General features: G+C 42.8%; 1 protein-coding gene across 3 annotated transcripts in view; it reads left to right on the top strand.

Moving 5' to 3' along the window:
• Positions 1 to 14,900, top strand: part of KCNIP1 (potassium voltage-gated channel interacting protein 1) — a 282,480-nt gene extending 267,580 nt beyond the window's left edge. For all 3 annotated transcript variants that reach the window (XM_074155392.1, XM_074155391.1, XM_074155393.1), the window contains 6 exons: positions 3,248 to 3,317; positions 6,473 to 6,543; positions 8,679 to 8,786; positions 9,997 to 10,101; positions 11,738 to 11,800; positions 14,612 to 14,900. In XM_074155392.1, coding sequence (XP_074011493.1) covers positions 3,248 to 3,317; positions 6,473 to 6,543; positions 8,679 to 8,786; positions 9,997 to 10,101; positions 11,738 to 11,800; positions 14,612 to 14,659 — 465 coding nt within the window. In that variant the 3' untranslated portion in view covers positions 14,660 to 14,900. The remainder of the gene's footprint in view (positions 1 to 3,247; positions 3,318 to 6,472; positions 6,544 to 8,678; positions 8,787 to 9,996; positions 10,102 to 11,737; positions 11,801 to 14,611) is intronic.
• Positions 14,901 to 15,398: the final 498 nt, after the last annotated feature.

The raw sequence follows: 15,398 nt of genomic DNA, 5'->3' as shown, positions 1-15,398 counted from the left end.
TGGTTAGGTTCTCTGCTAGGCTTCGTTTTAAAAAGAATGATAATTTGGTCAAATACTGTGAAGTTCTGCAAAGGCCCGGTGTGGGTCTTGGAGGAGCAGCACTCCAGTGACCAAGGAGAAAATTTCTACCCAAAGAATGGCTGTTGATAGGATACTTGATCTGATCTATGATTAAAAGATACCATAAATAAATATCAGATTATTTATTAAACATACATTAGTTTACAAGCTTTAGGAAACATGAACTTTGGGAAAATACTTCAATGGTAGCTATTTCCTTCTATGAATTTTTCTTCTTTTAATGCTTTCTAGCTTATTAGAAGTGGCATGAACAGATGAAAAAGTAACCACTTTTCTCATGACAAAGAAACCTGGAAGTGGCTGTTTTATTAGGAGCTTTGGAATGTTTTGAGGTTACCCATCTAACCAGGAGTTCTGCTGTACAGAATTAGAAAGTTTTGTTAGTTTTGTCTGTAAATAAAAAACCAAGTCTGGTCCTGCAGCCACGGGTTTTAGATAATCCAGCTGGTCTTTTCACCCCCTTGTTGTGGAACAAGCCCTGAACACCAGTAGTGGAGAAGGGATGGCCCTGGCAAGGTCAAGTCCCAGTGCCAGGTTTGGGTTTTATTTGGGACACTTAAGCCTAACCAGTAGAAGGGCAGTTGTCAGGCCATGAAGACGGATTGAAACAAAATTTCAGGGCTTTTTAAGCAATAATTTATCCTTTACTTAGCTAGATCTGTCCCAAATCACTGATGGTTTTCTACCCAAATAGTGAGTAGAAGACAGCAGGGTTTCTTCTGCGTTTGAGGAAGGAACTTGATCTAATCACCCTAATTTCAATAGCAAACGGGTATGTGATTAAGGAACTGCCTCTGATGTCACCTGAAGTACCCCTCATGACTCTCCTTCTGTCACTTGCACACAATAAAGTGATTTCTCTTGTTCGTTCTGTCCTTTTCCGTGGTTAGTGAATGCAGATCAGCAGTGGTGATTCTGGCAGATCAGAGCCTTGAAAAAAATGCCTTTTTACCTTCATAGACTTTTCATGGTGGAAGAATTTCTTGTCAAAGTCGTTTTTGTTCTTAAAAGGTATCTAAAGAACTCACCAATAAATAAATCATAGACTTGAATCTTTCTCCAGCTTTCTGTGTCACCAGTTCAAAGGGATTCTCATAGACTTCTTAAGTTTACTCATCTCAAATTCAACAAGCTGTAATGCTACCAGAATAAGCATTTGTCTTTCTGCAGAGTGGGGTGTAACACATGGCAAGCGTGTTCACCTGTGGCAGTTCCAGGTTGGTGAGTACCTGGAGCAGCACCGGTGTCTGCCCTGCTTTGCAAACCTGCCTGGGGCCGTGATACACACTCCCAGGCCTGCTCTGTAACGAAGTCCAGGCTAAGCACAGAATTACAGGGAGATTAAGGGGTTTCCACCCCAAGAGCGTTGCAGGAGGTGTAATGTGACAGTAGTGTGTTTGGATGTAAAGGCTGTTGTAGCTCTGTGCTCTTCCAACTCATTTATGTTCATCCCTAAGCTTGCTTGTGCTCCCACAACACCTCCCTCTGCACAGAGGCATGGCCCTCCTAGATGCGTAGGCACAGAAGAATGAACTTTTAAATGAATTTCTGTTATTTTGTAAGGCATCTTGAACATGGTGTGCAGTCCTGGACTGCCATCTCCAAAAGCGTACAGTGGAAATAGATGCAGAGAAGGGATTGTCAAAGGATGCTTGGTGCATTCCATGCTTCTCAAGGTGGGATGCTTCAGCCTGGAAAAGAGATAATGAAGGGAACATCCACAAAATCACAAGTGGCTGGTAGAAGAAGGTTTGGGATCAACTATTTGTCTGTTCCCTGCAGCAGGTGAGAGAGCCTGTGGTGTCTCTGCCAGTGGGTATTTCTGAACACAGAAGAAAGCGGACTTTTCTGTATCTATAATTCTGTGTTCTGAGAAAAAGGATCAGTGCTGTGGATGTGTCATTGTTTTACTCTTTTAGTTTTCGGAATTGGTCGATAGTCAAATTTGTGAGGAAGAGTGTCGTCAGCTGGGAAATATTCTGTGTAATTGAAAATTTCACATAGTCAGTTGGCAGTGCCTGAGGCACTCTCTGATACGTGAGCATGTGTTGTAACAGCACTGAGCTGTTGGGGGGCTGGTAAAACACTGCAGTTAAGCTAAATTTGCTCCTGAGTTTTACTTAAATTGTCCAAATAATTTAAGTTTATAAAAAGATTTGATAATAAGGAAACAGAATTACCAAATTGAGAGACAGTTCTTGTTACATTTTTCACACATCTATTCTATTGCCTGTGGTCCCACATCCTGCTGGGGAAGATGTGAGGACTCAGTTTGGATATCACTACAGGGTAAAGCACCTCAGCTCCTCATAGCTGCCACCTCTCCCTTTTCACGGGTGCCGCCCAGACTCTGCAAATATGCTCAGGGAGCATCTCCCACCCCAAACTATAGCAACAGCTTGGATTTTCATGGGCCATAGTAGAGCAAGCGTGATTCCTCCCCTTTTCCCTTCCTGAACGCTAGTTACTAGGTCAGGAAGCTTAGGGCAGAAAATCTTCCACCTCCTTCCTAAGTGTTTGCCTTTATTCAAAGCAGCCAAAAGTGAAATGAAATGCCTTACATCTAAAAATAAAATAACCCCACAGGTTGCCAGGTTAGAAAATTAGAAAATTCTGGCTTCTCAGAAGTTTACAGAACATTGATCAAATAAACAGGTTAAAAACAATGTAGTTTTCTTCGGCCTAATACTAATGCTTGTTTCTAAGGACTTACGAGTATAGTATGTACCATTTGCCTCCGTGGAGCTGCTGTCAGGTATCTGGCTGCAGTCTTCTGCTGAGGATTAATGAATTCATATATGTGGAGGCATTCGACAGGGAGGTGTTAGCTGGCAGTAACATTATTTGTAATTATTGGATGAGAGCTTTGTATGACAAAAGGCATGAACTGCCTTTCTGGGTCATCCTATAAAGCAGGGATTAAACACTGCTGAAAACGTTGTTAAAAATGTTAATAATGGTGAAGCAAGTCTATGAGATACTTAAGATGAAATTGCAGTCTGAATTATTTTAATGTCTTCAGCTGCGCAGCCTGTGCATCCAGAGCACTGCGAGAACAGGAATTTGATTTGTTTAATTGCTCTCTTCGGGCTTGTAGAGTTTTCCAAATGAACGTTTATAGAGCTGGGTTTTTTTCCTCAGTTTTTCTTTTTTGTTTTTCCAACAGGAGTGTCCTAGTGGGGTTGTTAATGAAGAAACATTCAAACAGATCTATGCACAGTTTTTTCCTCATGGAGGTAAGCGGTATTACTTTGCGTCTGTCGGGTAATTGAAGCATGCCTTAACATTCATTACTGCCAGCTGGCTGCAAAACTACTACAGATAATGTAAGAAATGTGAAATGAGCTTAAGCTTTGCATGATCTTAAACAGAAACACAGCGAGGTAATAACATTGTTAGGTCCTTTGAACAGTCATTTCACAAGAATATGGACAAACCCACGTTAAGTATTGTCCCTGGCTGTCAGCTCTTTATTCTCTAGTAAACAGTGAACTAGTCTGAGATAGAAACTGGGGATTGATGCTTTTTGCTGTACTGACTCTCTGGATGGCAGAAAGTAAATCACTTCCCCTCCGTGTGTCTTGCTTCCCTGCTGTCGAGCTGCCGTGCGTGTCATAGCTAGCACAGAAGAGTCCCAGACTTCATTTTGGCCTGCAAATTAATCAAAACCTCCCTAAAATCCTTAAAGCAGTTCTTAGTTGATGTGTGCTACCTGAAATGGTAATTTTTGGTGTTTATGTGACTAATTAAGACACAGTCACATCATGCTTTAGAATATATAAAGTATCATTTTAAAAGTCTCAAATGTATGTTCTTGCCTTTTAAAAACATCAGGAATCTGTATGTTCTTCTAACCCAGTATGTTCCGTGGGGATACTGTTCTCAAATTGAAATAAATGACTCATGGGTTTAAGTGGCTTTTTAGTCAAAGATACAGATTTTGAGGCCTTCTGAATATATTCTACCTTGTAGTAGTTGCAGAATAAGCTTGCTGTGGAATGATGACTGAGGTTTCTGCAAGAGTGCGTGTGTGCACGTGCATTTACTTTAAGAAGGTCATTAACAGGTGGTTTCCCAAGTAAAAGTCAAAACGAAACATGTTATGCTTACATTTTACAATGCATGTGACCTCAAAGATTCACACCTATAAATAGCTGACATAACGTTTCAGTATGGACTTGGTAATTTCCTGTTATTCCTTTTGTTTCTGTTATAAAAATCATAGAATCATAGAATAGTTTGGGTTGGAATGGCCCAATGGTCTCGTCCAACCACCTTGCAATAACCAGGAACATCTTCCCAACCATTTAATGAAATTTTTTAACAAATATGCAAAAAATTCAGTATTTTTAATCCTAATGTATTTCTGGATGTGTTTTGTGTTTTCAACCTAAGTTCCAGTAAGTCCAAGGAACTTCAGTTAGCTTAAGTAACTGCATTAACTCACTTAAGCGACATACCTCAGGTGACTCCTTCCTTCCCATATGTGAAAAACAATCGGGTACAGAAACTTCATTTTTCATGGATAGATAACTTTTCCCCCCTCTACTGAGACGGACAAAGATTTTCCTCTCTCCTCTCTCCTCTCTCCTCTCTCCTCTCTCCTCTCTCCTCTCTCCTCTCTCCTCTCTCCTCTCTCCTCTCTCCTCTCTCCTCTCTCCTCTCTCCTCTCTCCTCTCTCCTCTCTCCTCTCTCCTCTCTCCTCTCTCCTCTCTCCTCTCTCCTCTCTCCTCTCTCCTCTCTCCTCTCTCCTCTCTCCTCTCTCCTCTCTCCTCTCTCCTCTCTCCTCTCTCCTCTCTCCTCTCTCCTCTCTCCTCTTTCCTTTTTTTTCTTCTTTCTTCTTTTCTCCCATTCTCTTGAAATGTGGTTCTCCCTTGGTTAATGTTGATGGCAGTACAACCCTGCTTAATAATAAATCAGTTTAACAGCAGACGTGATTTCATATCTTACACTGTTTTCTTTCAGTTAGTTTCCAGACTGTTTGTATAACCTTAGCATCATAAATTGTGAGATTTCAGATTCCTTAGAGATTTTTCCACTTTTATGGCTCTCCATACAAATAAACTTGTGCATTCCAGATGCAGGAAAGTACCTCTGAATTATAAAAAGTTTGTGCAGTGTCATCCCAGGCTTGTGATATTTCTGTTACATAGGGCTCCTCTCCTTGACAGATTTTCATTTTTGCTGATCATCAAATGATGCTAGTGATCTATGTACATCATACACTATTGAAATAAAGACCTCTAGTTTAATATTTTTAGTTTATTGATTAGTTTAGCTTAATAGGAGTTTTTTTGTAGGAGTGTCTCACAAATAAATCTATGGTTTTCTTCTGGAGCTATTTTATTTCATAATCCTTCTCTTAAAAATGTACTAGCCGCTTTTTTTCCTGAAGTCCAGTGTATTCAGTCCTTACGTATGACAATGACTTAAGTATTTTTCTGTACACTGTTACATTTCCTGGATTTGAGTAATGGGAAAATATTTCATCATTTCACAGAGATCAGAGTAAAAAGATGCTGTGTCTTTCCACCTGACATAGCACAGGGCTTCACCTGAATACGAACACTCAGGCTAGACTAATGCTTTGTGCTAGGGGCAAAGAATAGAAAAGACAAAAAAGTGCATGGCTGCTGGAATAGCAATGAAATAATTAAGTGAATTTAATGTCAGTTGCTTCCATCTTGAAAAGGTGAGCTCTGGTAATGCAGAGAGCAGTGTGAATTGCCTCCAGAGCAGAGAACAGGCCAGTGAAGGTCATAAGGTCATACATCTATTTGATTTTTTTTTTTTTTTTTTTCTGTATACTGTGACTGTTCTTCCCAGTTAACAGCCGTCCTTCACACGGCCATAGAAACTGTTCAATAAAAAAGATTTTCTGAAACCAGCAGTTTAAGATTCAAAAGGATGAAAATACGAGATTGCTCTTTAACAGTCATGGGCCAAACTCATGTTACTGCAACTAGACCCTTCTGAAGTCAGACAGTCCCTGGGAATCTCTGCTGCATCTCACGCAGAGCAAAAAGGTAGAGGAAGGAAGCACACGTGCTGCAATCGCTCTCTGGTGCTTTTGTTGCATTTCCCACCAAAACTAATACTCCATTTGCCCCAGACTCACTTTTGGGAATTTTTTTGTTTGCTCATTCTTTCAAGTGCAACCCCATAATCCAGATTGTTTCTACTGTAGTAAAAGCTTTTACATTTCAGGGCTGTTTTAAGGGAGGGCATGGGGAATATGCAGGTTCATGTCAACATTTACTAGATCATAGAATATCTGGCAGTGCTATAAGGTTGGTTTTTATACAGAAGGAAAATAAGGTTATGAATGTTGCTTAGAGCCATTAGGGTATAATCAACTGTTGTACCAATCGGTGCCCTTTGTGTTTTTCAGATGCCAGCATGTACGCACATTATCTCTTTAACGCATTTGACACTGCACAAAATGGCTCAGTGAAGTTTGAGGTAATTGTTTTGCATCCTTCTTTGATGACTCTTCCTTGGCTTTGTGTTTTTAAGCTTTTCCGTCCACTCTTCATTGTAGACTAATAGGACTTGTTGGGTGATGGGTTAGAGATTTCAGTCTAAAATCAGTTGATAGTTTAAAATCTGGTTCACTTTAGTTTATGCAGATGGATTTGCATGTTTCTTTTCACTAATCATATAGATCGTGTTAGTCAGTACCATACAGAGAAAGTGCTGAGATTTATGTAGCAGAGAGGGGAGGTTGAAGACAGTCCCTTATGAAAAGAGACCAGTGATTTGTACAGATAATTTGCATGTCAAAGAAAAGCCAGTACATTGTGTATCTTCTGCAGTCATCGTGCATTGCTGGGTTACATTTGTATGCTCCTGGAATGTAGTTTTTTTAAGCTTATTTGATATATTGAAGAAGCATCTCAGGTACTTCGTTCCTAGGGAAACCAAATCCACCCTTTAACTAAAAGGCCTGTTGCTGTGGCTACAAATAGCCATCCTTCAAGCTCACACACATAGCTGTAGGAGTGCAGCAAAGGGATATGTTAAGGCATAGACATGTGGAGGATGAACTTCATAGTTTTGAAGACAGTTTACTGTGATCATAAAACTAGATGTCATAGCCAGTCTTGTCTTTTCTGTCAAATGGCCAAGAACTCTGGTAATTTCCAGGTGAGACTGAGAAATTAGTTCATTTATCAAATGTAAAATGGGAATGTTGCAATATGTATATGTGTGTCTCTGTAGTGATGGCTGTAGCAGGAGCTTTGTATGTGGCAACTACTTGGTAGCAAGAGGCTTCCAGAAACCTAAACAGACTGACTCATTGAAAATGCTTAGATAAGTATTAAAAAAGGGAAAAGTGCTGAGCTTTCCTTCCTGGCAAACCTGTCTCTTTAGTGGTTGTCAAACATAAGCATTTTGTCCCCTTCTTTATATTGTTCAGCAAATGGAAATTCCTCTGAGCCTTGGGAAAAAGGAGCAGAGGTTTGTAAGGAGTCATGCACTGCCACATGCAGAACTAATGGAGATAACATAGGAAGGACTAAGTACATTAAATGAGGTATCAAGAACTCTATAGCTCTGTTAGCTTGAAACTCTGCCTGTACTAATAAATCCCTGTAGTGATGCTGCTTACAGTGCCTGAGTCATTGTGCGGTATAAAAAAATAATTCAAAGTATTAGATGTAATAACTTTACTGTAAACAAAAAATACAATTAAAATGCTGTGTCCCAGACTGAGTAATTAGCGGTGGAAATTGCATCTGGTCAAGTCTGACAGATTTTGCCAGAGCCCAAAAGCTGAGGCTCCCTATGTTAGAGGAATTTGGGATGTCTCCATCTCTCTCAAGGTGGGCAAAGAAAAAAGCCTGGCTTTTCCTCCTCCTTTGATAGCACCCAAGATGTGTGGGTAAGAAGCTGTGTTTAACCAGGTGGTGGCAATCTGACTTCTCCTTGCAGGAGACCATTTCTAGCAGAGGAAAGGCCACTGGAGCACTTGGCACATGGCAGTGCTCTTAAAAACCAGGCATGTGTTTTGCTATGCTTACATTTGTGCAGTATTTAGAGTTTGGAGCATGACCAAGTTGGATGGGTAGCCAGGAAGGTGTCCCATCTTCTGGCCTTGGCCATACTGTGCTGCTCCTGGTGGGTCCAAGGAGCCAGAGCAGCCAGTCAACTTTAGGATCTAAGTCTGCCTGTCTTAGACTGGATCCGCTCTTAATCTCATGCTGTTTTCACACCCCTCACCCCAGGACTTGGACAGTTGAAGGCTGCAGCACCAGTTAGGTCTTTCTGCCCTTCCAGCCTGGCTAAGCTGCCTGACCCATATCACAAGCTTGTCCTTCACAGTGCCTGCAGTTGAGTACATGAGGACTTTTCTGATTTTCCTGGTTATCTCATACACGTTTATTAGTGTGACAGTACTCAGATCATCTTAGCGGATGTTACGTCCTTTGAGCTCAGTCAGTAGAGGACACGTTTTTGGAAAAGGGAATCAGAAGAGGGTGATAGCCATATGCTTTGTTCTAAAAAGATAAGTCTTTTGACTGGCATTATATAAAGAAGATGACTTAGAAAAGGATGTGATGAAAATTCACATTTCTCTTTCTGCCTTGAACCAGGATTTTGTGATGGCATTGTCCATTCTGTTGCGGGGAACCGTTCATGAGAAGCTAAGGTGGACGTTTAATCTGTACGACATAAATAAGGATGGCTATATAAACAAGGAGGTAAGCCTGTTTCCAACAAATGGGGTTGATTTCTGAAGAGAGCCAACTGGTTTCTGTTGCAGAGCACAGTTAATTTTACATGTAGCTAATTAAATGCAAATCAGACTGGACTTGAGCATTTTACTGTGTCTAAGTAAAGTGCCCAGTGGTCTTACATTGCATGGGTTCGTAGACGTATTTTCCTGTATTGTATTGCCTTTAATGGATTGCCTTACTCCGGAGAAAAACCCTAATTACAGCTACGAGCAACATAACCTTTGCAAAGGGGAGGTTGACGGTGACAATACCTACTTGGTGACTGAGTTGCGAGGGGTTTCTGGCTGCACTGGGAGGTGTGGTGCAGGTTCATCTGAAACACTGCAAGCCCCCAGCACCACTCCCAAATCCTGCATTATCATATGGTTTTATCTTCTTATTTGGCTTTGCTTGTTCCCTTCGTGGGAAGTCTTGGGTTTTGAGCACAATAACCTGAATATTTTGCCAATACAGAATCACAGAATCATATGGGGTTGGAAGGGACCTCTGGAGATCATCTAGTCCAACCCCCCTGCCAAAGCAGGTCCATAGGTGGAACAGGTTGCACAAGAATGTGTCCAGGCAGGTTTTGAATGTCTCCAGAGAAGGAGATTCCACCACCTCTCTGGGCAGCCTATTGCGGTGCTCTGTGACTCTCAAAGTAGAGATACATACATCTTGGTCTATCTTCTCAAAACTATTTTGCGTACCTGGAGGGTTTGCAGTTGGTGCTACCGGTTGTGTGGCAGTTTGTGGAAGGTGTGGAGGAGGGCTGGGTTCTCAGTGACTGCTGTGAAGGTCCCTGGCCTTGGAGGAGGCTCTGGGACCTCCATGAAGGTTGGTGCCGCAGTGCTCAGGACCGAGCATGCCACTTGCAGCCCAGCACCATCCCCAGGAGCTGCCATGTCAGAGTGTGAGTCCTGTAGTGCTGCCTGGGCAGAGGAGGGAGGTGAGCACTGTGGGCACCTCCCGTGGTGCTGTGGAAAAGTCATGGTACCATCAGAATGAAGCACTTGTGTTTTATAGGCAAACTTGTATATGATACATCTGTGTCTTCGTGCACATATATAGGCATTCTCTGTGCTGTTTTGTAATAGGAGAAGGAGGCTAAAGAAAAGGATAGCAAAAGAAAGAAATGTGCTACCATTTCTATTAACTTCCCTTTTGTGTTTCTGCTGGCATGCCACTACTGCAGGAAATGATGGATATCGTAAAGGCAATTTATGATATGATGGGAAAGTACACGTATCCAGTGCTCAAGGAAGATGCTCCAAGGCAGCACGTAGAAGTATTCTTCCAGGTATGTGATTTTTTGATGTGTTTTTCTTAACATGTGAGCTATGCACTGATAGGTTCTATCCTATGCCCGGTTATATATTCCAAAATAAACCCTAGCAGCCATTCAGCCTAACATTACGGTGTCTGTTGATTCCCTGACTCCAAGGTATTCCATTTGTCCGTTAGAGCCCGATTCTTGGCATTGGGGTTTGCCACATCCAGCAAGTCTGAAGCCTCTGCATGTGTTGCAGCCCTTTGGTGCTGCTTCTCTCAACCAACCGTAGAGAGAGACAGGAATGATGATCTGGATAAGGGGATTGAGTGCACCCTCAGTAAGTTTGCAGATGACACCAAACTAGGTGGGAGTGTTGATCTGCTTGAGGGTCGGAAGGCTCTACAGAGGGACCTGGACAGGTTCGATCAATGGGCCAAGGCCAATGGGATGAGGTTTAATAAAGGCCAAGTGCCGGGTCCTGCATTTCAGTCACAATACCCCAGGCAACGCTACAGGCTTGGGGCAGAGTGGCTGGAAAGCTGCCTGGCAGAAAAGGACCTGGGGGTGTTGGTGGACAGCCGGCTTAACATGAGCCAGCAGTGTGCCCAGGTGGCCAAGGCGGCCAACAGCATCCTGGCCTGTATCAGGAACAGCATGGCCAGCAGGAGTAGGGAAGTGATCATGCCTCTGTACTCAGCCCTAGTGAGACCTCACCTCGAGTGCTGTGTTCAGTTCTGGGCCCCTCACTACAGGAAGGACATTGAGCTGCTGGAGCGTGTCCAGAGGAGAGCCACCAAGCTGGTGAGGGGTCTAGAGAACAAGTCATATGAGGAGAGGCTGAGGGAACTGGGCATGTTTAGTTTGGAGAAGAGGAGGCTGAGGGGGGACCTCATTGCCCTCTACAACTACCTGAAAGGAGGTTGTAGAGAGGTGGGTGTTGGCCTCTTCTCCCAAGTGAATAATGACAGGACCAGAGGAAATGGTCTGAAGTTGGGGCAGGGGAGGTTTAGATTAGATATTAGGAAGAATGACTTTACTGAGAGGGTGGTCAGGCACTGGAACAGCCTGCCCAGGGAGGTGGTGGAGTCGCCATCCCTGGAGGTATTTAAGAAACGTGTAGACATGGCACTTCAGGGCATGCTCTAGTGCCCGAGATTGTTGGTTTGTGTCTGTTTGTGGGTGAGGTGTCGTTGGGGGCGTTTGGTTTGGTTTGGTGTTGGTGTTCTGGGATTTTTTGGGTGTGGTTTTTTTTGGTTTGGTTTTTTTTTTTTTTTTTTTTTTTTTTTTTTTTTTTTTGGTTTGGTTGTTGGTGGTTTTTTGTTGGTTGGACTCGATGGTCTGAAAGGTCCCATCCAGCCAAAAATATTCTGTGATTCTGTGAATATGGGTGCTGGTTGGTGAGGCAGTGAATAAATAAACGACATAATAAGGGCAGAGGATGAGGTGTATGTCGAAGAATAGTTGGAGGTGACCTCAAAAGTGCTCCAAATACCAGAGTAAACAAGTCCTTGGCAGTCAGCAAATATGTCCAATGACACTGAGTCTGTAATCTAAGCTTGTGGAGTCCTCTAGGTTTATTCAGGTGGCAGCAAATAACATATTATACTATCACTGCAGTGTTAGCTATGGAAATAAATTTGTTTTCTTTTTTTTTATTTTGCAGAAAATGGACAAAAACAAAGATGGTGTTGTAACTTTAGATGAGTTTATTGAATCGTGTCAGGAGGTAAGGACAAAATTATAACTGTAATGAAAGATCTAACTCATGCCACAGCATTTGCTTTCCCTCTGGACAAACTCCATTTGAAACAAGGTGCTGCTCAGGATCCCAGGTTTCCTTTGCTCTGTGAAAAAGCCAGCTTCAAGATTGAGTTTCTGGTGGTGCTCTGAGAAGTCTGCCTGAATAGGGAAGTAGAGTCAGGCAAATCATAGGAGAGGACCACTTCATTTCCAGCGCTGGTGGCCAGTGCTTTAATTTTCCTGAGTGAACCGCAGTGCCTGATTCTGTAGGCAAGCAGATAACTCTAGAGAAAGCTCATAATGCCCTTAACCTTCCTCAGTGTTTTTTTGTTGTTGCTGTTGGTTTTTGTGGTGGATTTTTTGTGTGGTTATTTTTTAAGATGCTGCTACTGTCTCCGTGTGCTACTCCTGGATGTCATTAGTAGATACCATGTTGATTGAGCTATCTAGAGCCAAAGGTCTCTCAAAATCTTGTAGTTACAGCACAGACTTATAAAACCAGTTGGTGTTTTCATGGTCAAACATTAAAAGCAAATGCTGTCATAGCAACGATACTTTTTTTTTCTGTTTTAGAAATAAGGTCCTTCTTGCAAGTTCCATACATTAGGTTGGCTGCAGTAAATATTGGCTGATATTTTTAGTGCTGGCACAAAGACATCTGCATTAACATGCAATTGCCAAGTGTCTGTTGTCTTAGACTGTAATCGACTCTGTGAATGTTTGTTCAGGTATTTCTAATATTTAATCGGTACAATAATGGCTTATGCATTTTCGAAAACTTACAGTAGTGCAAATAATTGCATACGAGCCCTCCTGTGTATTTTACTTTCCCTGGAAAAGTCGGAGAGCTCTTCTGTAGCTGAGCAATGGGAAGATGCTCACTGTGGAGGGCTGGGCTGGCTTCCCGCTGTTCCTGCGTTAAGTCTGGCTCTGGCAACACCCAGGTTACTTCTCAGTCAGGGACTTCAGGCAGCAAAATCCTTGTTAGCAGATGCATAATACAAGATGATTTTTTTTTTTCAGTTACTTGATTCTTGGTCCCTCCTGCTTGTTTAGCTTATTTTTGGTCTCATCTTTAATTGGATTGTGTTGTGTGTTCACATGGATAATTTGCCTTCAGGCTGGATGCATGTCTGTGATTAGTGGTCTCAGTATTGAAGCAGCTTTACTTTACTTCTGCCTGTTGGAGCGTGTTTAATGCTCTGCCCCAGGCTGGGTTTGGTGCCTTTTGTTGACATTCTTGCTCCTGGAGCTGTGCAGTCTGATGTGCTGTCATGTTCAGTTTCCTGGCAGATAGGAGTCAGCCCTGCAACACTAAGATATGGTTTTGTTTTGGTTTTGTTCTCTTTTTTTTCTTTATGGGAAAGAAATCGAAGTGCACTCTCATGCTTGCCTCTGCCATTTCTGAGGGTGTGGCTCATGGGCAGTGAACTCCTAGCATTGCTCTGCAGAGGATGATTGGTTTCCCATGCAAGGCAGTACCTTGTACTAGTACTCACCAAATGGTATTGGAAGCGAGATGGATGGATGCAATCCCAAAATAAAGTAGAGGAATGAGATGCAATAGATCTCTTAAGTTGCTCAATGTGGAAAATTATTTTCATGTCACAGGCAAACAGTTATTCTGACTTTTGGAGTAATGAATTCCTAGGGGGGAAAAAAATCATCATTATGCTTTTGAATATTACTTTGGTTATTACCTTGAAGTACAATTTCAAGACTTCACAAGAAACAATCTGGGATTTCCCTTGTGGGTCTCCAACTTTCTCATTTGGATCTAGGAACCTCAGAGAGGCTGAGATTGCTTGTATTTTGGGTTTGAGCTGGCTGTATTTCTGGAGTGAAGTGGTCCTTCAGGGCAGCTTGCTTATCAGTTCAAAACCTGCAATTTTATTTGGACTTTTCATGAATATTAGCTACATGTGTATTTGCATACTCAGGATCAATGAAATGCAGTTGGACGCTGAAGCCTGAGGGTTCAGCACAATCACCGGCTCAATGCTGCTGTCTGGTTTTCTTCATTAAAGGCTGAATGTCACAGCCCAGGCTGAATGTCAAGCTCGTGAGAAGCTCCTGTGCTTGCACCAGCTAAGGTGCCCAAGTAAGAGATGACTGTGTGTCCAGCTTTGGAGTCCTCAACACAGGAAGGACATGGACCTGTTGGAACGGGTCCAGCGGAGGGCCATGAAAATGATCAGAGGGATGGAGCACCTCCCCTATGAAGACAGGCTGAGAGAGCTGGGGTTGTTCAGCCTGGAGAAGAGAAGGCTCCGGGGAGACCTCATAGCAGCCTTCCAATATCTGAAGGGAGCCTACAGGAGAGCCGGAGAGGGACGCTTTGTCAGGAAATGTAGTGACAGGACAAGGGGTAATGGTTTTAAATTGGAAGAGGGGAGATTTAGATTAGATGTTAGGAGGAAATTCTTTCCTTGAGGGTGGTGAAGCACTGGAACAGGTTGCCCAGGGAAGTTGTGGATGCCCCATCCCTGGAAGTGTTCAAGGCCAGGCTGGATGGGGCTTTGAGCAACCTGCTCTAGTGGAGGTGTCCCTGCCCATGGCAGGGGGGTTGGAACTCGATGATCTTTAAGGTCCTTCCCAACCCTAACCATTCTATGACTGCTTTGCTGAATCAGGACCTGATCACTGAGTCAATTCCAGCTCAAGGAGGATGAAAAGCATTATGAAAGCTAGGCTGTTGCCTGCGGTAGCAGCTGCAGAGCCCCTCCTGGACCATGAAAAGTTATGAGTTGTGCTTGTCAGTGCTGGTTTTATGAAAATGTCTTCTCCTTGCTTTCAGGACGACAATATCATGCGATCCTTACAGCTCTTTGAGAACGTGATGTAACCATGTCTGGGGAGTGCTGGAGGAGTCAGAGACTTTCTGTGTAACAAAGACCTCCTTTCTGGGTGAAAGCTTTTTACAATTCAGCCATGTTCAGTGTGTGAGGATTTTGTATGACATCTCCAACCAAATGGCAACCGAATGCAACCGATCCCACCTCTTCTCCCCAAGAGACACCGGTGGACCTTTGTTTCGTTTTGGAAGCATGTGAATATTTTAATAAAACCTGACAAGAGAGAACTGCTGCTCGAAGTTCAATGAGTAATATACAGCATTGTTTGCTAGGCACAAGTCCTGCTTTTAATCTAGCGAGCTTGATTACATATGATAGCACATGTCGATAGCTTACTCAGCCATCTGTTGTAAGTGAAAAGCTCAGTCTATACTACCATACGGCAAAATGCTTTATGAATGCCTTGCCGTTAATCTGCTTTCACAAAAGTCGAATCTACAGGGCGGTCTGTTAAAAAATGAACAGTAAACGTACCCAGGACACTAAGCAGACAGCCTGTGTAGCCAGTATCCCCATTTCTGCAGAGATCCTGCTTTTCCTCTCACATGCACTGGTGCCACCACACTGAGTTTGTTGGAGTTTTTCCTGAACACATTAACTAGAGGATTTTCACATCAGGGTGAGCCAGGAAGGAGCAAAACATGTGTTGCACATATAAATTTCAAACTACAGAACAAATCCTGTTCAATGATGTTAAGTTCTTGCAAGGGCAGGTTTATAAAGGGCTGG

The sequence above is a fragment of the Numenius arquata genome, chromosome 11 (assembly GCF_964106895.1).
Source record: "Numenius arquata chromosome 11, bNumArq3.hap1.1, whole genome shotgun sequence".
Lineage (NCBI taxonomy): Eukaryota > Metazoa > Chordata > Aves > Charadriiformes > Scolopacidae > Numenius > Numenius arquata.
This window is presented reverse-complemented; position numbering and strand designations above follow the sequence as displayed.